This window comes from Petromyzon marinus, chromosome 7 (genome assembly GCF_048934315.1).
Source record: "Petromyzon marinus isolate PM22_M1 ecotype Great Lakes invasive population chromosome 7, UKy_Petmar_22M1.pri1.0, whole genome shotgun sequence".
Taxonomy (NCBI): Eukaryota; Metazoa; Chordata; class Hyperoartia; order Petromyzontiformes; family Petromyzontidae; genus Petromyzon; species Petromyzon marinus.
In genome coordinates, this window is record NC_133673.1 from 8,819,222 (window position 1) to 8,842,768 (window position 23,547).

At 41.1% G+C, this 23,547-nt stretch overlaps 1 protein-coding gene across 2 annotated transcripts in view; it reads left to right on the forward strand.

Moving 5' to 3' along the window:
• Positions 1-19,395, forward strand: part of LOC116939924 (tetraspanin-4-like) — a 68,544-nt gene extending 49,149 nt beyond the window's left edge. For both annotated transcript variants that reach the window (XM_032948981.2, XM_032948978.2), the window contains 6 exons: positions 4,075-4,266; positions 6,533-6,607; positions 11,493-11,594; positions 15,094-15,228; positions 18,140-18,223; positions 19,191-19,395. In XM_032948981.2, coding sequence (XP_032804872.1) covers positions 4,075-4,266; positions 6,533-6,607; positions 11,493-11,594; positions 15,094-15,228; positions 18,140-18,223; positions 19,191-19,259 — 657 coding nt within the window. In that variant the 3' untranslated portion in view covers positions 19,260-19,395. The remainder of the gene's footprint in view (positions 1-4,074; positions 4,267-6,532; positions 6,608-11,492; positions 11,595-15,093; positions 15,229-18,139; positions 18,224-19,190) is intronic.
• Positions 19,396-23,547: the final 4,152 nt, after the last annotated feature.

Here is a 23,547-nt window from a genome sequence, read left to right on the forward strand (position 1 = left end):
CTCCGTCTTCATCTGTATGCGTTCGTGTCATTCCCTTTTTTTGCTTTGTACATATTTATCTGTTTTCAGTGTTAAATGTATTCCTCTGCTTTTCTGTAACCCTTCGTTGTCCTTTATAAATCTGTATTTTTTATATATATAGATTTTCAGTGTTTTTCTGTGAAGTTCCGTAGCTTTTTTCCCTACTGTGTTCACATGCAGAGGTATTACGTGTTCTTATGAATCCTGGTTTAAATGTGTATCCGTTGTTTTGTATCTCTTCATCTATATCTCTTTCTCATATCCCAGTAATGCGCTGCAGTATGTTACGATATGAAGGATATTTCACTTTCTCACGATTTCAATATTTCCTTGTGTTTGTTTTGATCCATATAATTTCTCATACTTTTTTACTTTTCATATTTCTCTGCTTCACTCCCCCAACTTATCTGCCCCTCATCTATTTTTTTGTTTGGTCTTTTGATGCAGAATAACATTACGGCTTTGTTATTACATTGCTCGTGTGTTTTTTTCACAGTGAAAAGTTTGGTGAAATGTTATCGGTAATGGACAGCATGCTCGTGGTGATAAATGACATTATTATAAATTGTTTTTTTATGGTGCGGAGGGCTTGCACCAGTTGTTGAATGCGCAATTTTCTATTCGATAATGTTATAGTTGTACGTATTTTAGTTTTATTTCCTGAAACATAATTTTTTAATCCAACCTGCTGTCATCCACCATGTTATTTAATAATATACGTCTCGGTAATGAGCCCACTAAAATATGCATAGTACCTTTTTGATAGGTCAATATGCACAAATTAGGAAATGTATTTAGGAGGTAGAGCTTATACATTGCTACACGTTAATATTCCAAGTGTATTTTTTTGGGCTTGGGCTGCGTGTTGAACATTTATTCTCTCCAGCTTTCACCACACGCTACTGCTGCAGGCATCTTCGGGAGTTTTTTGCTCAGATTAAAAGTGACGGCAGAACCGTCGATGTTAATATCGTTAATATTGTTCCACGCAAACTAAACTGATAACCCGGTTCTTTTTTTTAGCAGTGCGTTTTGATTTAGTTTGTTGTCCTTCCCCGCACCTCTGATTCAATCAGCATGGTTTGGCAATGCACGATGCGAAAGAAGTTCAACATACATACACATACATACATTATGTTTGCAATAAAATTGAACGGAAGGAAAAAAAAGCTCAGATTATTAAAATGTACACAGCTGCCAATTTGTGCAATGAATAACAACAACAAAAAATGGCACACGCTTCTCAGTCACCTCTTTTGTCCATCCAGTCACGCAGTGGCGGTCTGAAATTTTGGCTGCGTCGATCGATGACATCTTGATTTGCTGCTTGTTCACCGATTGCCAGAATGTTAACTAGTTTAGTTCAGCTACTAATCCATTTGTCTGGGACTGCCATGGGCTCCCTAACAAATCTCTTTAACAGAGGCATTTTGTGGAATCGCTTGTGTGGTTTCTATCTGATTTATAGTTTTGCACAATATTGAAGGTGCACCAAGGAAGTTTTCAAATAAACTTGGTTGTCCACTTCAATGTGAACTTGCCAAGTGAAAAAGTGGTCAACTTTTTAAGATTACTTAATGTACTTGTTTGTCTTTAATTTAATTCACACTGAATTTGGGTCTTTTTAGCATTTAAATGTGAAGTTGTTTTTGTTTAAACTACAGTAATGTCTTCTGTGACTGTCTTGTTGCTGCAAAAAAATCTGCATAAAAATCATTATTCTTGTCATATTTGGAACCTAATGCGTTTCTTTGGAATATATAAGGATTTTGTTTTCCTTTGTGCGTATTTTAGCTGTCAAGGTAAATCAGCATTATCAAAGTCTGGCAACAGGGAGAGTGCAGTGGTAGCTCACACTGATGTATTATAATGGTATTCTGGCTGGCTCATAAATAAAGGGCAGAGGACCTTAACCATTTGGCCACCCCTTGGCAGTTTGCACTAATAATCCCTGCAGGGATTGTGTGGAGCTAGATATCACATAGCCATGCCTTATGTCCTTCCCCCCCACAATCCTTGTGTAAACGGTAAAGGCGCAGTGCTGCAAATTCTTGTTCACGCCACTGCTCGCTAAAGGGCCTCCACTCGAGGGAGCTCTAGAGAGCCCCTCTTGAAGTACTTGGCCTACTCTTCCACGCTGACCAGATGGCTTGGAAGAGGTGGGAATCGAGACACTCTATCCTACGACACATAGCCTGCCGATCGACTAACTGTGGTGTAGTCATTCATACTGCTGGGTGGACAGAGGCGAGGGCGAATTTAATCCACCTGATCATTGTGTTAATTGCCACGCTGGGAGATCGAGCTGGTGACCTTAATTTCAAGTTCAGTGCGTGCCTACCATTACACTGCGGCAGCATTCTTAATTCTGTTGTAAAAAAAAACTAATCAATAAGGGAATATCCCACATATCGCGCCCACTCCACATCTTGACGAAATATTCTTGGTTCTTTCGGTAAAATCACGTAGATATAAAATAAAAATAGTTTTTCAACAAAATCTAGAAATTGAAAATAATATTCTTATTTTCAATGTATTTATTTTATTCTTTTTATTTTCTATCTACGTGACTTTACCAAAAGAACCAAGAATATTCATTCTTGCCGTCACGAAAGTTTTAAGTCAAAATCTTGACGAAAGTGAATTTTCATGTGATATTGGTGAAGACCTGTCGATTACATCCACTGCTAACAACGGGAAAAAATGGCTCATGTGCTGCGTTTAGGCCACGTCTGTGCCGGCGTGAATTCGCGTTATCGCAGGCGCAAGGCCCACTTTCCCATGGTGGATGGACAGGCTGAAAGAAAGGGGGGTTTGGGGAGCGGGGGACCTTACACTTGGCTTGCCACCTGCTTTCCGAATATCAACTCACTTCACCGCACCTGTTATCACTCAAGGAAGTCTTAATTGCATTTATCGTTAACGCGTGACTTAGGACTCCAGCTGTGCAGTAAAAGCAAAAAAAAACCGATTGCACTTCCCGTGGGCTAGAAACGCCACTGAAGAGTGTGGTGGCGGTACGAGAATGGAAGTTGTGGTGGTGGCGGCGGTGATGTTGGTGCACGTCTGCTTGCCTGCCGCCCAGGTAGCCGATCTGCGCCTCTGCGACCTTGGCGTTAATCGCGACGAGGATGTATGGGGTGGTGGGGTTTTTTTTTGCTCGTTCGCGTCATCCGTGTCAGGCAGCTCTAGCACGGGGAGGGAGGGCCCCCTTCTGTGTCTGCCGTTAGCAAACATTCCGCAACATGGAGGCTGTTATGGGCAAAAGGAGCAGCGTGGACCCAGTGTGAATGGGTCTTGCACTCTGCGGAGCTCTTTAGATCTGCCAAGGGGATTTTACCACTCCCACTGACTTTGGAACAAAGTAAAAACAAACTACCTGATTTTATTACTGTTGAATAAAAATATTAAAAAAAAATTCATCTCCGCTCCTGAAAATGGTGTAATATGCTGTATGGTATGTGCCCTGCCCATCTGTTATGAACAGTGGGCATCTCTAGTTGGCAATGCAGTTAAATTTAAACCATAATTTGTGAGTTTAGGTCATCTCCAATGACCACAATTCATATGTGCCAGGCACAAACACTGTTTATATATCCCGATGACTTTTCCAATTTGGTCCATGTCTTCATAATTTCAAATGGGTGATTGAAGGGTAACAGCACATGTTGTGGACGTTGTAATCATGTATGTGAATTGCAAATGTTTATCACAAACATAGATGCTATTTTCATTGCATCAACATGAGCATCATCAACGCCACATATTTGTAATCATTATCAGCAGTAACACACAACTTAAAGTGCAAGTTATGCTCTGTATAAGTGTAATCTGTATTTGTTGGTGGCAAATTACATTCACATGTTCGAGGAATAGTAACATGAGCTCTTTACACGCAATATATTACTCCGTCTCGCTCTCAGCGGGACACAGTGTGGTACAGTAGTTATTAATTAACGTTCATGATGTCACCAAACTAATGAGCCTCTTCCGTGCATGAAGGGAGGTGGCTAGAATAAAATGTGGTGCTTTTGTGCACGTCTACTCTTGCAGCTCGGTGGCTGTGGCATTCTGGGTGTGGGCATTTGGCTGTCGGTCACTCAGGGGAATTTTGCGACCCTCTCGCCGGCCTTCCCACTCCTCACGGCTGCCAACCTTCTTATTGCCGGTGGAACCATCATGATGATTGTGGGCTTTCTCGGCTGCCTGGGAGCCATCAAAGAAAACCGCGCCCTGCTGCTCACGGTAAGCCCCTTCCACTCGCGCGCCCCCGGTGCCGCGTTTTTAAGCGCGCTCACCTTCTGCCGCTCCCGTGGATTTTCATTGTCGAAGGAAACCGCCAAAACGACGGCCCAAATGACGGCTCTGCAAAGGGTGCTTGTTTGCGGAAAGAGTGCACGCCCCTCCGACCGGAATCGCATTCAATTTGAAATAATTGTGGGAATTAAGGGCCTGTAAAATATGCACACTCATGCACAATAAAGGCTTCGGAGACAATGATTTCAAGCACTTTATTTTAAATTGGCAGTAATTTTTTTTTTTACGAATCCTAGTTTACGTATTTTCTGGATGTAATGTTCACTGCAACTATGTAATTACTCAACAGGGTTGTCATGTTTTAAGATGAGATTTAAAAGAAATTGTGGTAAAATGTATAATTGGGGCTTAATTTCAGTCATGTGGGGGTCCCTCAGAAAATATTCCACGAGAAATTGGACGCTGGTTGCAATGACCTCTTTACAAAAATACACGTGAAGTGCTAGAATATGAACTAAATTAATGAGGGAAAAATGTGGTTCAACGTGTGAGCTCCAGCAATATTTCTAAAAAGAAATTAGTTCAGGATTGTAAATGTAATTTACCACGACAGGCTAGCTTATTCAGCAATGAGAAAGTACCTTGCTTAATGCGTAAACATATTCACTCAATGAGAACATACAAATAGCTCATTTCTCCTTGCCGCATTACCATCTTAGCCCCTATTGCATATTATCTCAGCCTGCGTGGATACACTTTTAATGCTTTCAGCCATGCCCTATAAATATGCACGCGGACCACATGCCTATTATTCAACACACTGACTCGTATATTTTTTTGGCAATTTTGTCGAAAATTAGAGCCTCAGATTTGTCTGGTAATAAAAATTATCGACCAGAAATGTACAAGAATCCAAATTAGGCCTTTTTTGTTTTGCTCGGTAATTATAAACATTATTTACGGCATATCCCTAAAGGTACCGTGCAATATTAAAGAATTATAATTAGCAGTTTTAGCTTGGTTGATACAACTATACATATTTCCCACGTAAAACCTTACACACTTTTTAGGGCAAGTACTGTAAGCGAGCACCTAAGAAGGCTGGCACAGTACACAAGGTGGCCACCACCACGCCCGGCCATCTTTGTTTTACTAGTGGCGATTTTTACACACGAAACCAAGTACTCATTTGAGGCTGCGTCGATCTAGGGGAGGGGCAGGACCTATTCATATAATTGTCACTGGTGTTTGCCTTGAACAGGAATTAAATTCGGGTCACCAGATTCGTTACACAGCGCGTTAACCACTGGATAGTATATAGAACTATACACACACATCCACACTCTCTGTCGTATGAAAGTTTCATCGTATGAGATTCATCCCTCTAAACTGACACATATCCACCATGGTGTCAATGACACACGTAGTATTGACGTTGGAGGGATTCACAGATGTTCACCAACTTCTTGAGCACAATTATTTTGAATGCTTCCACTTTGTGTGCTGTTAAAGTTCACTCAAGCATTTCAGTTTTTTGGCATACACTTTAAAACATATAATGAATACATACTCTTTGGTTCTTTCGGTAAAGTCACGTAGGTATAAAAATAATAGATCACGATGTTTCGGTCGCAACACAAGCAACCGTCATCAGGTGGGACAACCACAGCAAGAAACAAACTGCTGAAGTAGGCGAGAGATCTGCCGTGGCACGAGGTTATATAGTAGGCCTCGGCAGTAGGGGGGGGGGGAGAGAGAAGGGGGGGGGGAAGGAGGCGGGGCAGAAAGTGGACCCTGCAGCAGTACCCAGGTCACTGGAGTGAAGTGGACCACCGCGGCAGCACTGTGGCCGATCTCTCCAGTCCACTTTCTGCCCCGCCTCCTTCCTCCCCCACCCCCATTCTCTCTCCCCCCTACTGCCGAGGCCTACTATATAACCTCGTGCCATGGCAGATCTCTCGCCTATTTCAGCAGCTTTTTCTTGCTGTGGTTGTCCCACCTGATGACGATTGCTTGTGTTGTGATCGAAATGCCGTGATCTATTATTTTTCTACCTCCGTGGCTTTTACCGAAAGAACCAAAGAGTATGGATTCCTGCAGTCACGAAAGCTTCAAATCAAGATATAATGAATACATCGCTGATGTTTCAGCCATGCTTTTTAAACTACTGTCTAATTTTAATTCCTTAGTAATCTAAAATGCTTTTATTTACAACCTCGTATATTTGTTTAATGTTGTCTTCCAATCTTCACAGTTTTTCATCCTGCTCCTGATCATCTTCACGCTGCAGCTGATTGGGGGCATCTTGTTCATCGTTTACGAGGATGTGGTATGTTACGCATATATTTTTTTTGTTCATCAATCGCTTTGTTATTGCCTCTGTCACTCTCTATAAAAGGGTGAAATTTCCCACGGTTGCAAAAGAATGGGGTGTTTCAGTTGAAAACTGCATTTTGTGCGGTTTTTTTTTGGATCTAAGTGGTCCATTCAGCCTCGAAGGAGGCCGCTTCACCTTGGAAATTCAAGGTGACTGTTTTGTTCACGACTGGCAATTTCCCCCCTTTATCTTCTTAGTCTTGTATTGCCAACACATGTCCCGTGGGAGGGTTTGATTTCTGTAACTCTGCCTCATGTCATCAGTGGAACACATTGGCGGGGTGAGTGCTCTGGTAGCAAAAACTGTATTTGTCACACTGAAAGTAAAAAATATACAATTTGTCGTGACATATCTGAATAGTGGAATGTTGCAACAGTCAGGTGAAATATTTTAAATAATTCTTTGATGTGAGTGTGAGGACTTCCCCGCATTGCTGATCATCAAGGCCGAGTTGTGGTTTACTGAGAATTCTTGTATATCAAATGACGAGTGTGGTATTGAATGCAATATATTTCTGAGCTCATGAGCATGCCGTGTTAGCTGCAGAATATTTGACCATGTTACATATGAAGAACACGCATTGTCACTATGGTATTACATGTAATGTTCACTCAAGTGGGAAATAATCAATAATTATGAAGCACGTATTATATTGAACGCATTTTTACAATAAATAGAATGCGTTACATTTCTGAATGTATTGACCTTGGCTTAAAACCACAGCTTATAACAAATGAATGTTGTGAGTGGTACAATCATTGTTTGAAAGTAAGCTCCGAACTTCTCCCGCTGCTAAAATCTGGCATGTTGTGCTGCTTAAGTAATTACAAATAATTAATCCAAGGGGAATGCTGTGATATCTGTTTGACAAGGTATGACTGAAGCGGCCGGTGCAAACCAGTTTCCTATTGTGCTCGGCCGTCAATTTTCCCAATGGACCCACACTGGCAGCAAAGCAAACACGCGTAATATTTTTGTCAGTGTGCCACGCGTGTGAAGAATCACAGCCGCAGTTTTTTTTGTTTATTTTGAATGCCAGGTACTCTGAGGAGTGTTCACAAATAAATGGCTCGCGGACATCGTTGGCGGCACATCATCTCACAAAAAAAAACACAAAAGGAAAAATGAAGGAAATGTACCCGGCTTTAAATATGGCGTATTGCATCATTAGCATGCACGAGTTTTACTCACTAATCTTGCACTACAAAGTGTATTTTTTTGCCTATCAGTCTGTCACAACATTGCCGTTTTATAGCAAGTCGGTAACAAATTAATTAACGTGTTTTGAAAACACATTTGCTGAAAGATAAAGCAATTTTTATATAATGCACGCTTTTAATGAAGAAGAATTGTCAATATAAAAATACAAAATTATGTTAGTACATGTATTATATATAACATCATTAGTGCTATTGCAAAAAAACTATTTTTATTCATGACTTTGAAATCTGCACACAATGATGTAACCGTTTTACTATAGGAAGCACATCCTGCACACATTACAGCTCTCTTCACTGAGAAAGTGGTAACAACTTAATTAAGTAGACAGCCACAGATGTCTGCAATTAATAAGAGATCTGACTGTTGTAAATTAAATGGCATCCATTAATTGTTTTCTCAGCAGGGTGCTTCCCACCAGAGTCCACGAAGCCTTCTTATTTGCGAGGCACGATGTCAAATTGTAGGTGGTTGATTCATTGTGTGAGATCCCATTGTATGGATCCATAGCTTGGTATTTGTTTTACTGCATATTGTCTGACATGGTGGCTGATGTTTTGCTTGCTGGAAGCTTCTTTAGAAACGGCACGTGGAGCAAAACATCAGACGTCCTGTCGAACAACACATGAGTACAACCCAAAAAGTATTGGAACGGCAGTAACCTATGCAATAGTAGATCCCACTTATTGGCCTGTCCACATAAACTACAAACTTGCTGGTTTGAGCTACTTTGTCCCATAAAGGAGGTCACGATTATTATTATGATTCCTTACCCAGAAATGCCTCACTGAGTCCCATTAATCTTTTTTCAGGATGGTACAGCAGTTCGGGCAACGATTGTGTCACGTGCAATTGAAGTAATTTGCATAGTTTGGTCAATCTGGGCACGTGATGCTGGATACAACGGCCTACTCTCGCGAATCACATCACGGGATCGTTAATGTCCACTCTGAAGCAGACAGTGTGTATTATTATGGTTAATAAACTCGCGGTAATTACCGGGGCAGCTGCCGGATTCGAATCGGGAACTTCTGCAACAAGCGGCAAACGTGCTTCCGCTGGGCCGAGTCAAAGAGATTTACTCTCGCTTCCAGAAACACCAGCATGTTGAACGTGGCCTGATCAGCATTGACTAAAGAATGGAACACAGTGTCCCTTACCTGACTGCACTCTCTGTGTGTGCGTGTGTGTCATGCCTAATTAAGGGCCATGGAGCCAACACTGTAGACAAATAACCGGCAGTTTTAATTTGGTTTTCAATTTAGCAAATAACATGTCTCCCAATAGCAATTGACCACACTTTACCTCTGTTATCTACCAATAAACAAGTGCTAATAGCAAACACTGACGCCACTGGGGATTGTGAGCCTGAAGGATTAGTTGACAGGTTGATTGCAGGGATCGATTGCAGGGGGAATTTTGGATGGGCCGTTGAGGTTCCTTGATTTAAACCATTACAAGCAACGGTTTCTACATGAGTACACAAGATAATGAAAGGCATTGTCAACTTTTAAGTAAAACACGATTCTGAAATGACTGTGCAAAACTACGCTACTTTTATTTATTGCAGACGATGATTTGCATCCACTTTTACATGTTTTTCTTATTTTAATGAATACTGAAGCAATGATGACTGGCTATTGCCCATCGAATGTGATCGAATACTTTTAATACATGGGCAACAGCTGTGAAAAAAGACTGACATCCAGGCAGGCACATTACCAATGCATTACGGACAGACAGACGTATAGACGGAAACTTTTATTTACAACCGGGTAGGGTCACACCGCATTGACCAGCATCGTGAAGTATGGTCAAACAACCTTACGTGGCCGACATGCTGTATGGAGGCCACCAGCTCCATGCGGTAACTAAGAGCCCATTGAGAACAAGAGCCGATTTTTTTCGCCACATAAACGCATATTTGGACAAACTTACAGAGGATGGATCCTATAAGAAAATAACGCACATTACGCTTTGCAGATTAAAAGTGCAAGCAAAACGAAGCCAAATTAAGCTACAATAGAGCACGTGAAGAAATACAGCTTGTGATATTCGGAAATTAAAAAGAAAATGCAACAACGTATGTGTTAATTTACTTATTTAATTGCGGTAGCAGTTTATGATTCGGTTATATATTGAGAGTTATATTTACATCAAAATAATTAGCATTAATGTTGCTGGTGTAGTGAATCCTGCATTCAATTGCTATTATCTGCATAACATTAGCTGGCATGCTTAATTCTAAAGAAGATGTATTGGGAGTATGACATAACTATAGTAGCGATGATAATTGTAATTAATCATCCCATCTCACCTAAATGTGCCCCACATTGGTTTTGTTAGTTTACAGTGACTCACCTGTGAGGAGTCACTCGACGCCTGTCCTTCACAGCTCCTCACACAGACGTACTTTTACACCTGCCAATTTGTTAGTCATGTGCAAGGTAGATTGCCTAATTTGCAAGGTTATCGTGTCCATGTTGTACGTGCTCATGCACAGCAAAGACTTAAAATACGATTACAACCTATGCTAATATTTCAATAAAAATAGCAATGGTTTATGCGACTAAGCCTTGAAAACAGTGCCATGCTAGAAGAGAAAAATAAAGCAGTAGCATCATATAGGTATTTAAAGTAAAAATGTTCTCTCCTTATTTTGACCTTTAAGAATATAATACCAGCGCAATCAGATTTTGCAGTGTGTACTGCCTTAGGAATCACTTGTTAAGGTCACAGCAGAATTAATAAACAATTGTAATGTTCTCCAAACATTGAAACCGAGTTGTGGCGTTTTCTGAATTAAAATCTGTTCAGAGATTACCATTTCTTAAAGTGTTGAATCTTGGTTACACTTTTTATATCGACTCATGCTACACTTTCAACACAAACTTAGCATGATAATGATTACATTCCAAACTTAACTTCTGTTTTCCCATTCTTGCCTTATCGTATAAAAAATAACTTTGCCGAAGTATAGTAAACTTATCGAGTTGATATTTTACACTGTACAATTAAGACTTATAAGTTTACAGATCATGAATAATAAATAGCCTGCCTACTCTTGGCTTCTTTATCACTAGGGGGTGATGCCTAAGTTATTCCTGTTGTCTCGACAACCCCAATATAAAGGCCAGGTTGCCCACAACCCCAATACCTATAAAAATTGATGGCACAATCCTGCGTAGGCTCTGCACGATATGCATCAAGCATGGGCAATGTCCGACTCCACTTCGCTGTCCTGCATCTTTATGGGATGAGCGATGTGCAGGGCTCCGAAATGTCAAATAATACACATTAAAGTGAAATATTTATGCCACAGATGTCATTGGGGAATTTTTTTGCCATATCCTGCAAGGCATCATCATTCACATCAATGTCAAGCGTTCCAGACCCCACTGTCGGCTAGACCCACTCCTTCACCATCAAACTCATCAACACACGTGTGTATTACTTATCGTCAAGTTAACGAGTGAATGCATAGGATCGGGTGATGTGGAAGGATGGACTGTGCGTGGCTCACAAAGCCCGATAGAGCGATAACAATTACCCATCTCTTTATTTATTGACTTATTTGTATATTTTTGTTGACTGATTTGTATATTTTTCCCTTCTACAGATTGACTCGTATGCACAAAAGGACCTGATTCATGGCCTTAAGCTGTACGGCCAACAAGGCAACGTTGGGCTCACCAACGCATGGAACATCGTGCAGACGGATGTGAGTATCTCGGGCAATCGGCAGGTGGATGTTATGCGTCCCAGTTTAATTTTTCACCCTTCAAAAATTCATGCCAGAGTAATTGGAAAGTGGTTCTAGGGATTATTGCTTTGCTATTAAAATGATACAGCATGTGGCTACAGGCTATCCAAGTATTTTATTATTATTTAGCTGCAACGTTCAGTTACATCATGTAAGCATCCACCTGGGATTTTTAATCTCGTGTTTGAGTATTCAAAATTAACCGTATTTGCATTTTCAATTCTGTTACCCGAAAGAGTGAAAAATATCAATTTTAAAAGTATTTTAAGCGAAGAAGACATAAATATTAAATGTATTATATGCATATTTAATATTAATACATGTCAAAAGATGGCAGGAGAAAAATTATAAAAACTTTAAATGTATTGAATTGCAGTTTTGTGATTACAATGTGACGAAAGAACGTACAGAATTAACATTTTAATTTCATTTTATATTGGATGGACTTGTATATTTTTTTACCCTCTTGGTTATTGCAATGGCTTTCAGCCAAGGTCATTACTACATCAAATTATAGCATTAACAGCACCTTGCTAATAGCTTTTTGTGATTTTCGCGAATCACTCAATGGGGGTTTTTCTCATGCAGGTTTAATGTCAACATGAGTGTCGAGACGATTTCTGTCTCCGTAACTGCCACGCGAAAAGGCTTTGTCGACGTGACTTGTCGATGCGTGCTTCCTGCTCAAGAGAGGCGGAGGAAAATTCTCAATCAGAATCTTTATTTATCCTGGAGCAATCCGATGAGCTGTGAAGCTGTTTTTCACAGACGTCCAGAAAACGGTAGACGCGGGCCGATATCGGCTCAGGCACTCGTGTGCAGAGGCTCACGTTCACGTCGCCGTGAAATACCGTCGCCCTCGCCCAATATCACTGGCGAAATCTTTCGAGATTTACGGTGCTCAGGACTTGTATCTATATATAGCTCTACATACGTGACGCATAGAACGCTTCCTATACAGTGTGATATTATTGAGCAGATGTGGGTGTGCAGCGTCTGGGGGAGAGCCGATTGCCGAGACAGGTGGCGACGAAAGGGAAACACCTCGGATCAGATGGTGGGGATATTGTTAGGGCAGATCTTTGGGCCTCTGTGTGGTTCTGTGGGTTTCTCTGTCAGTCTTAAGGGTAGATCTTGGAGGTCGTTTATCCACTGTGCAGACGCTGCCGGATTTGTCAGAGGTTAGAACGCATTGGCGAGGTGTGGTGGCATCAATGACTTTAGGCATGACACCATCTTGATCTTGATCTACAGGGTATATCAAGAGGATATGTAGAGCATATCCTCTGTATAGTATCGACTGCAGGTTTACTATATATACTGTACTATTACGTGTTATGCATATTGAATGTATAGTACATTTTGATTTAAAGCTTTCGTGACTGCAGTGATTCATATTCGTGGTTCTTTCGGTAAAGTCGAAACGTCGTGAGAATTTTATTGTTTTATATGTATTTTATTATTTTATTGTTTCCCTTCAACGTGACTTTACCGAAAGAACCAAGAATATACTCGCGCAGCTGTTAGCACACTGCACTGCGAACCCAGTGGCCTCTGTTGCATTCCCACTCACGGCTGACACCAGTGGCGAGTGTCTGAACCGATCCTGAGACTCCTCTAGGTCGACTTAGCCTGAAGTGAGTACATTGTGTACAGTACCTGATTCGATATCAAAATTAGTACTGGGGAGAAAAAACGCGGCTTGCCGTATTGTTTTCACTGCCGTGCTGGGTGATTGAACCGGCCACCTCTGGATTGCATATCCAAGTGTGCTCACGATCACACCAAGGCAGTTTATCAATTAAGCTATCCGTCATAAATAATGTTTTAAAAAAAAGCTATAATAATGGCACGTTAACATGCTGGTCATGTAAACTTACTCGGGTGATACTTGTTTTTACACTCGCTGGTGTGGAACCAACTTTTGTGAAGTTTTTAACGTGACTCGCTAAGCATATTTCATCAGCCAACTCCAATTCCACCCCAGGCTCAGTTCACTTACACGGGCCTCTATGCAGACGCTGCTGAGGGACACTGCGGAGTGAATGAGGCTTAATCGGCCATTTAACACTTGCACATGAGCAGTTGTTAGATCATTAAGCACAAATAAGTTGTAGTAATGATTTTTTAAAAAAATAATAAATGACTGCCTTAGGTTTTGACTTTCCACCGTAAATTTATGTTAACTGTTGATAAACTTTGAATGTGTGACGTGAATTGCAATTCATGAATTTGTAGCGAATGTTTTTTTTGTTGCAACTTTTTAACATTCCCCATCGTGCTGGTTCTAGTTTGGTATTTCCAGCATAGCATCAAACCATATTTGAAGGAAAAAAAACCCGTTGCTGCCTCCCTGGGTTCCTGGCTGGCTGGCTGGCTCCAGAGTGTACGTGCATGGTAGAGGGATGTATCCCTCAGTGTTGAGCCGTCACGCACTCCCCCCAACTCATTGGCTTTGTATACCACGCAAATGCGCGGCCGGTGCTGTACGTATGTACGTTGAACTTCTTTCGCACCATACACAGCCGACCGTGATAACCGGAGGTGCGGGAAGTATGGAGTTAAATCAGTCATGTGTAAATGTTACGTAAAGGTGAATGCATGAAGTAATCAAGAAGCCTGACTATTTCATATCATACTATTTTAGAATTTTGTTTTGCTGGCTAGCGAGACGTGACATCAGGCGGGAGGGATGCAGGGACCAACGTTACGTCCAAGGGATGGGCTGGTCTGCTAGTTATAAATAGAAAAGCACTTTGAAAACTTGATGTAAGCATAAAGTGTACACATTTCAATTTACCGAACAATGTAGTCATCCAGGCGGGGCAACCAAACCCATCCAGTCTGCTTGCAACAAAAAAAAGCACACCAAGCCGTTTTCACCTCCAAGGCACTAACAAAAAACTGGGACATATCATGAGGAATAAGAGTCTCTCACAATACCCGAATAGGGAGGAACTACGCCTAATTAGGCGTAGTTCGGTAAAACGTTGTAGTCGAATTGTAAATGTTGTGGGTTTTTCTCCAACACACTGGTGTGCTGAACTAATAGCGAATAGGTATGTTTTGTTTACGTGACACACCTTGCTGATTTTCTGTCGGGTGGTAGCGGATTTAACGACACATTTATATTTACACAATCTAACCAAAAACAAACCCCTCTTATGGATAATATTGGTCGTGAAAGCCTACGTGTTAAATGTATAAATGGTGTTGTATTGAGTGGTTTATTGTTACGCAACTCACAGAAAAATGGGGACTTTAATATCCCGGGAAGAGTCACAGATTTCCCAGGACGGCTATGTCACAAGGAGGACGTCCTCAGAAAACCAATATACTTGGCAACCCTATCAACAACCTCTTCTTCACCTCCCCCCCTACCCTCATCACCTTCTCGATTCACCATTCGTCATCTCCCCTCCCAACATGCCCTCACACAGACCGTGTTCTCTCGCAGTTCCATTGCTGTGGCGTGGGCAACTACACAGACTGGTTCGACGTGTTTAAGAAAAAACAGGTCCCTGACTCCTGCTGCCTGGAGTACAGCAACGGATGTGGGAGCATCTTAACCTCCATCACCAACATCAACTCGGTGAGGACCGAAGCTTCAGGCCCAATTCCCCCGCTCCATTTTGCAACATCCTTCGGTTCACTCTCACTGGAAACGTGTCTCCGCAACCCGTGCGCTTGCGCTTCACGCGACTTATCGCACTATAAATAAATAAGTAGGCACCCGTCAACGAATAGAGCCACTTTGGAAGGAATGATCATCTCTACCCGTGCGTGTGGTTTACCTCCACATATTAATACAGAGGTTCCCTGTATAGCCTTTAACAGAGTGTTGGGGAAAATGCTGTTAGCGATCACCTATTAAGGCCTGCATAGCGAAAGAGAGGATGGCATAGCCAGCATGACGCCAAAACTGCCTTTGTCTACCCGAGTACTGATGGGTGCATGCTACACCGGGTTCTCATTTGAGGATCTAAGGGAGGCCCCCAGGCCTGATAACTGTGACAGGGAATTGAACTGATGTTACAGGGTTTGCATTGCATTGTGCAAACCACTCCATCACCAACGACGATTTACAAATGTGATGCACTCATAAGGTGCACCACTGTACCGTATATCTGCACGTACACCAACATTCACCCACACAAAGACAATGATCCCTCGTATAGCCTTCAACAGACTGTTGGTGCAAGCGCTGTTAGCGAGCGCCTTTGAAGACCGGCATGGCACACAAGGGGGTTGGTGGTCCAACACCACGCCTGGCCGCCTTTGTCTTCACAGTGCTGATGTTTACATACTGTACCAGGAACTCATTTATGGCTGAGTCGACTTAGGGGAGGCGCGGGACCGATTCAAATATTCACCACTGTTATTGGTCATGAGTGGGAATGAAACTCTGTTCTCTGAGCTTGTAGCATTGTGGGCTAGCCACTGCGCTACTGCGCTACTGCTCTACCCTATCTGCACATACACCCACCATACAAACACATGTAATACTATCAGTGACAGGACTATGGAAGTCTTTGCAAAAAATGGAAAAATAATGTGATGTGCACAGGATACCTTCAATAGTCCAATTAACTATATTGGCCACAGCTGTTGTGAATACGATTGGAAAATCAGCGAGGGCATGCAGTATTTGTCTAACTGTGATGGAAATCTGATCAATCTCATTTGCTGGGCATGCATTCCTGTGAAAAATGGAACTGGTGACAGAGCCAAGAGGACTTACTTCGACAGTCATTGATTTTCATTCTCAACTGCAATCTAAAAAAATGGTCTCTAACCAGAATAGTTTTTTTTATAATGCATATATATTTTTACTGTTTTCTGATTATTTGAAAAAGTCCGCATATCCAGGACAACATCCGATACTGCCATATAAATTGTTTCATGAGCTCAATGTACAAGTATCTTGCCGGGTTTTTTTTCCTGTAAATGCACTAGTATGCAATTGCAGTAGTTCTCCGTTAGCCCGTTTCAATATAATAAATTATATTACATTTCTCAAATATTGCCTTGAACAAATGTTAAACATTTCAAATAACAAAACTCTTTTCAGGCCATACTTTAGCATTTCAATCCCAGCGATGAGTTTCATCTGAACTGGTTTTGCCCCTCCCCCAGCCTCCCTCCAGTCACTAACCTTCATTAACCAAGAGTGGTGAAGTATGGTCAAAACAACCCCCAATCACTGACGGTGGATTTACAAAGGGCTCATAATTATTGGGGGCAATCCTGCTTGGATATAAATGGGAGTCTGGCAACAGTGCTGGCTGCTGCAGAAAAGTGCAGCCCTATTGATTGATTGCGTGAGCTATTCAGCATGAGCCTGGGTGTCACATGATGGAGAGAGTACCAACTCATCGGTCATTGATTTTCGCTCAGCAAAGCTTGTAATTTTCTCCCAAAAAGGTCAAATGTTTTAACAGGAAGTAAAGAGAGGTGACTCCATTGTCCTATTTTTGTAACTGTATGCATGTATGGTACGTTTCGTGGGAATGTAAATTATTCTCCCTCTGCGCCCCCCCACCCCCACCCTCCTCTACCAGTGATTGGATTATTTTCCACAATGCCTGGTTATGATTTGATTCAAGAGTTGATTATTTTTGCCTCATTTTTACCATCTCGTTTGTATTGTTGCTCATATTACTTGTCTTCGTTTGTTCAGTGTTGTTTGGTCCGTTGGCCTAAATATAATATTATTTGGATGAATCGCAAATGTATTCTTGCGCCAATGAGTTAATTCGTCTATTCTGGGCATAATAATAATGTGTTTTAAGGCATGGCTTATGGCATCAATACCAGCCTAATATCTAGTAGTCTTTAAGATTGAGAAAAAGTTTGGTATTCAAAAGACAAAGCAAAAAGCCTCAACTGTCCGTGGCTGGAATTTTCATCAGTCAAGGACACTGCAAATGCCCTCTGTTGAACGCAATTTGTGTCTCTTATATATCATGTATGTTTTTGTAATATCTTGATACCTTCTGGTTAAAGATTCCCATTGAAATTTTTTAACATTATACATGCCTTTTATGTTACAGTAGAAAGATATATTGGAATTGCCTTGCTAACCTTTTGATGATTTTATTTATTTTCGTGGCGACACATGGTGATTAGTTTTGGATCAGCGCTCTGCTTTTCTCAGCTGGTGTTCCTTTGGAAGCCCTAATGAACACGTCATGAGGATCTTCGTCAGTGAGCAGCATCCATCATTGCCGAGCCAGCCGTGCGCATGCCTCCTTTGATAAAGCGTTCATCTCCTGGGCAGCGGCATGAAACGGCCAGATGCCAGCCCTTTGATCCCGGGTACTTGATGAGCTTCGTGAAAATCGCAAGCATCTGTTCATGCTGTTCTGTCCACAACAAGCCACGTGGGTCATGTGTCAGCACTCTTTGAATGACCGACTTACTGGCTGGCAGGCTATTGGCTTGCACCAAATGAGGATTTCCAAGCTAATTTACTCGGATGTTTTCTGTGTGCGTGTGTCCAGGGTTGTTACGACAAAGTGAAAGCGTGGCTGCAGGAGCACCTCATGGTTGTTGGCATATTTGGCCTGTGCATCGCTTTGATTCAGGTAGGGATATTTTTCAAAACATGCGATATAACTAGTGTAGGCCAAACATGCCAATGCTGAAAAACTATCCGCAAACTACTCCTGACTGCAAAAAATTCGTCAGAGCCTCCCGAAAAAGAGTCTTTGAGACTGAGGATTTACAGACTAAACGAGTGAAAATTTAACAGAAGTTATCCTAATGCAGATATATTTAATTGCCTGACATTTTCATTAAAAATGCAGGCCTCTTGTTTTGTTATTGTGAAGTTTAATCCACCAATTGTCAGCTTAAATTGCTGTAGAGCTGGTCTGTTTTTACGAATCATATTTCTGATTTGAACTGAATACGATTCCTAACAGGATGGAGTCAGCAAAATTATATAACTGTGAGTGCCAGGCTGTGTGAAGCCCATTTGTGGTGTTTAAGCAACAAGAGAGCGCCTTTGAGGCCTGGCCATCCTAGAATAATTTCCATTTAAACGAATAGCTGACACCTAGTGCTTGTACATGGCTGGGAAAATACATGGTGCAGTTATTTGTACGTAAAGCCTTGGCTTTACACGAAGCTGCTAATTCAATGTATAAGGTAGCGGCAATGCATATGAATGGCAATCCTGATCAATCCTAACCACATGGAATCTGCCAGATTAAGCATTATGGCTGGCTGGAATCTGGGGTGCTTAGTTAAGCTAGCTCTGCTAAGAATAACCCAACATAACCTAAGCTGGATTTTCGATATTTCATTCTGTGATATGAAGTTTCCATGGCAGAATCCCGATTAGAATATAATTTCGATGGAGATTTTTTTACATTAAATCACCCATAGAAGAATCATGTTTCCTGCATGAATGGTAGGGTTTGGGTGGAATGGTAGAATCATTACAGTACTTTGCCCAGCTATACATGACTGCGGTGACAAAATACATATTTAAACAACATTTTCAGACTGTTCCATTCTAATTGTCCAATGTGTATTTGTGCATTTTAGGTCCTTGGCATGGCATTTGCCATGATCATGTACTGTCAACTGAGGAGTGAGAGCAAGTTCTACGACTGATGTGCCCTTCCCCAAACAGCTCTGCTTTCAAGAGGGCCGGAGCGTGTTCAGAGTAGCGTTCAGCTGTATTCCCTTTTCTCTTCTTCAATATACTGCTTACCTACGTACGCTTTACAAGACCACAGACACTTTTCCTCGTGTAAAAAAAAAAAATGCTTCACCCCCAACTATAAATGCTGCGATCGAGACATTTCTTTTTGAAGCACACACACGTACGTCGCCACTGCCAAAGACTGAGCAGCTCCAGCAATCTTTTTTTGTGCTCGGGAGGAAAAATGGTGGCGCGAAGTGGAGACAGGAGTCTTTTTTTTAATTCTGAGCAAACCTCCAGCAAACACCCCCCCCCGTCCCCCCCCCCCAACCATTATATCTCACTTATTCCTTCGTGACAAATCTGTGCATCATGGGGGGAGTGCTTTCTAAAAAGCTGCCACTTGAGAGTGCATCGGTGTGTACACATCGCACGCCGGGTCAGTGTTTTGACAGGCACGCTGATTTTGTTGTTTTGGCTATAATGTCCATCAGTCTGCACGATAATGGTTCGATGTGTTAAGTCGCAACCGTGCTGCATGGCTTCAGCTTGATTTGGCTCGTTACGGACTCACCGTCTTCGGGACGGAAAAATTACTTCATGAACCACCGTATCAACAAAATACAACTAACCCTGCACTGAGTATTGAAAAACATACTCAAGTCACGCTTTTAAAATGTAAAATAGGTCAGCTCTTTTAAATGTTGTTTCTTGCATAATTTGAGTCTAAATGCAGAATTAGATTGTGTGATGTGCATTGTGCAATAGCATATACAGTATAATAAAGTTATCTGGTTATCCATTGTATTAGTTCATGCCAAATTAACCTCTTGTAATACGGTGGCTTTGGAATTTTAGGACTTTTAAGTGAGTTTGTTGGGGCAAGTTGAAACGTCCCATGCTCACACACATTTTTGCAGGACTTCGTTTATTATAAATAATGGTGCCATGCTGGTTGTACAACCATTGCTGTTCGTTTTTATGCACATGGTCAGTTGAATTGAGACAGTGTTGCAACATGTGGCTTGGCCTTTGGCTAGCATCTTTAAGTGTACACACGTGTCTTGCATAATATATATCGTATAACACGTTTCCCCATGGTTGGCTTTCAGTTTTAAACCGGTTAAGGTACAATTACGTGATTCGCAAACCGAACTTTCCATTTCCCACGAATAAACGGTGGAGTTAAAAGACGACTGAATCAGTTTGCCTTCACATTCTGCTGCTTGTGGTCTGGCAACATCCACAGTCAATGAGCAGTTTTGCTTCTAGTTCTTTTCACACCCTTCTGCCCCCTCTCTGCAAAAAGCTTGGATGTTCGGTAGTGCGATCCGCCTGCCATGGCAATGATTTGATGGAATCACATCTAAGCTCGGGATAACACCCAAAGAGACAGACAGTGACGGGCCCTCAACTTCTGATATTGTTTATTCCTGGTGCAAGGAAAATTGAAGCCTCAACTGAAAACGCTCATGTCCTTTTTGGCCACCTGTCATAGTCATTTGGCATGTTTATGTAATTTACAGCACAACTGTCCATATAGGCTGCTTATCACCTGACAAATATGATTGAGCCTTGTTAGGCTTGCGACATTGAGGTGTGTGACCCCTCTGTTATTTTATTCCACATAATGTATGCTTATTGGTTAATTGGACCGAATCATCAATTGAAGTGTCTTTGCCATGCGTTGACAATAGAGTTAATTTAAATGCATGATAATTAAGTATCAGTTTCAATTAACTCTTTTGAACACACCTTGCCTGGGAGAATGCTATAGAATCAGAATTAATTGCTGCCGATTAATATTACCCAACCCCAAATGTAATAAACAGCAGTTTTGATGTATTTATAGCATAATTTGCTTAAAATAAAATAAAAAAAATATTGCTAATATAATAAAATGTTTAGTTTCCTTATGATATTTAACAGCATTTAAGCATCATTGAATTGGAAAAGTTGTGAACGATCTTTACTTATTTGGCTCCTTAAAGCAATGTTCTTTGACATTTGGTATGATTGTGAAATCTTGCTGGTAGGTGAAATTAAACCTTGTACATTTCTGGTCAGCTTTTAAATATATTTACATTTAGCAGTATTTCACATTTGCTTATATTTAGCATTCACTTTAATGTTTTACTGCAATACATGTTTTTGTAAAGTTCGAATGATGACTAAAGGTAAAATAGCACATAGATCGAGAGCTTAAGCATGAACTTAAGCATGAATTAAAGAGCACATTCCCCTTGTGTATTATGAAATGTAAATCCATGCTGTAAATAGTACTGTACTATGAAATCCAAATTTGACATGTATGTAAAGTAATTTGTTTCACAAAGCAGTGTACAATACAATATATGTCTTAAAACAACGTGTTTTTGTTACCCGCATTGCTTTATTCTATTTTTTTAAACAATGCATTTGTTCTTATCCTAACAACTTAATCGAGCATAAAATGGCTCAACGTTTGCAAACCACAGCACCTTCCACGTTTTTTTTTTGCTATCGTTGTGAGCGTCGCTCGGTGTTTGGATTGTTGCATGCCTTGGCATTTCTAGGTTATGCAACATCTCATGGGACCATAACAATTGAGTCGATTAAAGATGACCTTGAAATGACAAACCACAAAATGCAAATGGCGTTGCCTTATCCTGGGCTACTGCCAACCCCCTTTGGTTGCGTTTGCATTCCCGCTATCGTCATTTTGAGATTATATTTTGTCAACGACCGCCTTTTTGCGCTTTCCGCAAGCCCCTTTGGAATTCCGACGGACTGATGGGATGCACTGTATGCCATCTTGCATGCTGTGGTATGCGTTATTATCACTTGTATTTTGAGTTCGGCTAGTATTGCAATTAGCAAAGTTAGGAGAAATGCACTGAGGCAGTGGACTTGCTTATCTAAAGATTAGGCAGGCATGTTTGAAAATGCAGCCATGGGTAAGTGAGTAAAGTGCTGTGCATCAATGTGTGCTGTTTTACTGGCCCGGCATGACGCGAGCCTTTGGTCATACCACTCGCATTCCTTTTTTATGTTCAATAAATTCATTTAAAAAAAAACGAATGTTGCTTGTTTATTGTTCAACGGATTCTGCTAATACATTATCAGTTTATTATCTATAAAAACACATTTTTTTTGGAGAAACTGCATGATTCTTTTTCGATTTAAAGCTTTCGTGACTGCAAGGATTCATCTTCTTTGGTTCTTTCGGTAAAGTCACCACGTAGAATGAGAATAAAATAATAAATTGATAAAATAAAATAACTCAATAATATTCTCACGACGTTTTCTTGCGTCTGTTTTTAAACGGAGAAGTAGTCGCACAATTTGTATGAAAGGCCATACCTGCTGCTTAATAGCAGCACACGCAGAAAGGTCGAATGGCATCAGTGTGACATGACCTTGTATCGAATTTGACACTTGCGGTTAAGATGATTTGTACTTCTTAGATTGTAGAATGTTTTCGCCATCAGTCACATTTACGGATACGGAACACTCTAGTCACAACCTAGTCATATCTTAAATGTTTCATCGTGTTTATTTTTTTTTTAAATAGTCATCAAGCTAATTGATATTCCGCTTAAGGAAATTAAGTGTGCAGTTTCTGGGAGCTTCTTCAGCAACTGAAATGTCTAGCTCGTGAAGAAGCTTCTTACCAGTAGTGCAAAACGTCAGACGTCATGCCGATAAACATGCGGGAGCTGCACATTACAAAACAAATCTTTGCAGTAAAAATTATAAAGTTACTATCTTAAATATTATTGGTTCTTTCGGTAAAGTCACGTAGAATGGAAACAAAATAATAAAAATATAAAACAATAAAATTATCACGACGTTTCGACTGCAACACAAGTAATCATCATCAGGTGTGAAAACCACAGCAAGAAAATTTGAAAAAAGTGGCGGTTATTTTTAACGTTAGCACCACGGAGAGCGATTTGGCAGTTTGTTCAAATGGACGAGTCCATCTATGTTCGGAAAAGAGGAGGAGAGCGACGAAAATAATGGATGCGGTCTGAAACTAAGTTGCCTCTGGTAGTAGTTACATTGGAGAAACCAAACGACATGTCTCGGACCGCATTCGTGAACACAAAGCAGACCTAAAACACGGTTGGACCAACACCTCGGCCGTGGCAGATCACTGTTATAATTCAGTAGGCTCACATGACATTGACTTCTCCAAGACAGAGGTTCTTTGCAAGCCATATGGCTACCATGAGAGATTCGTTTATGAGGCTATCCACATATACAAACACAGAG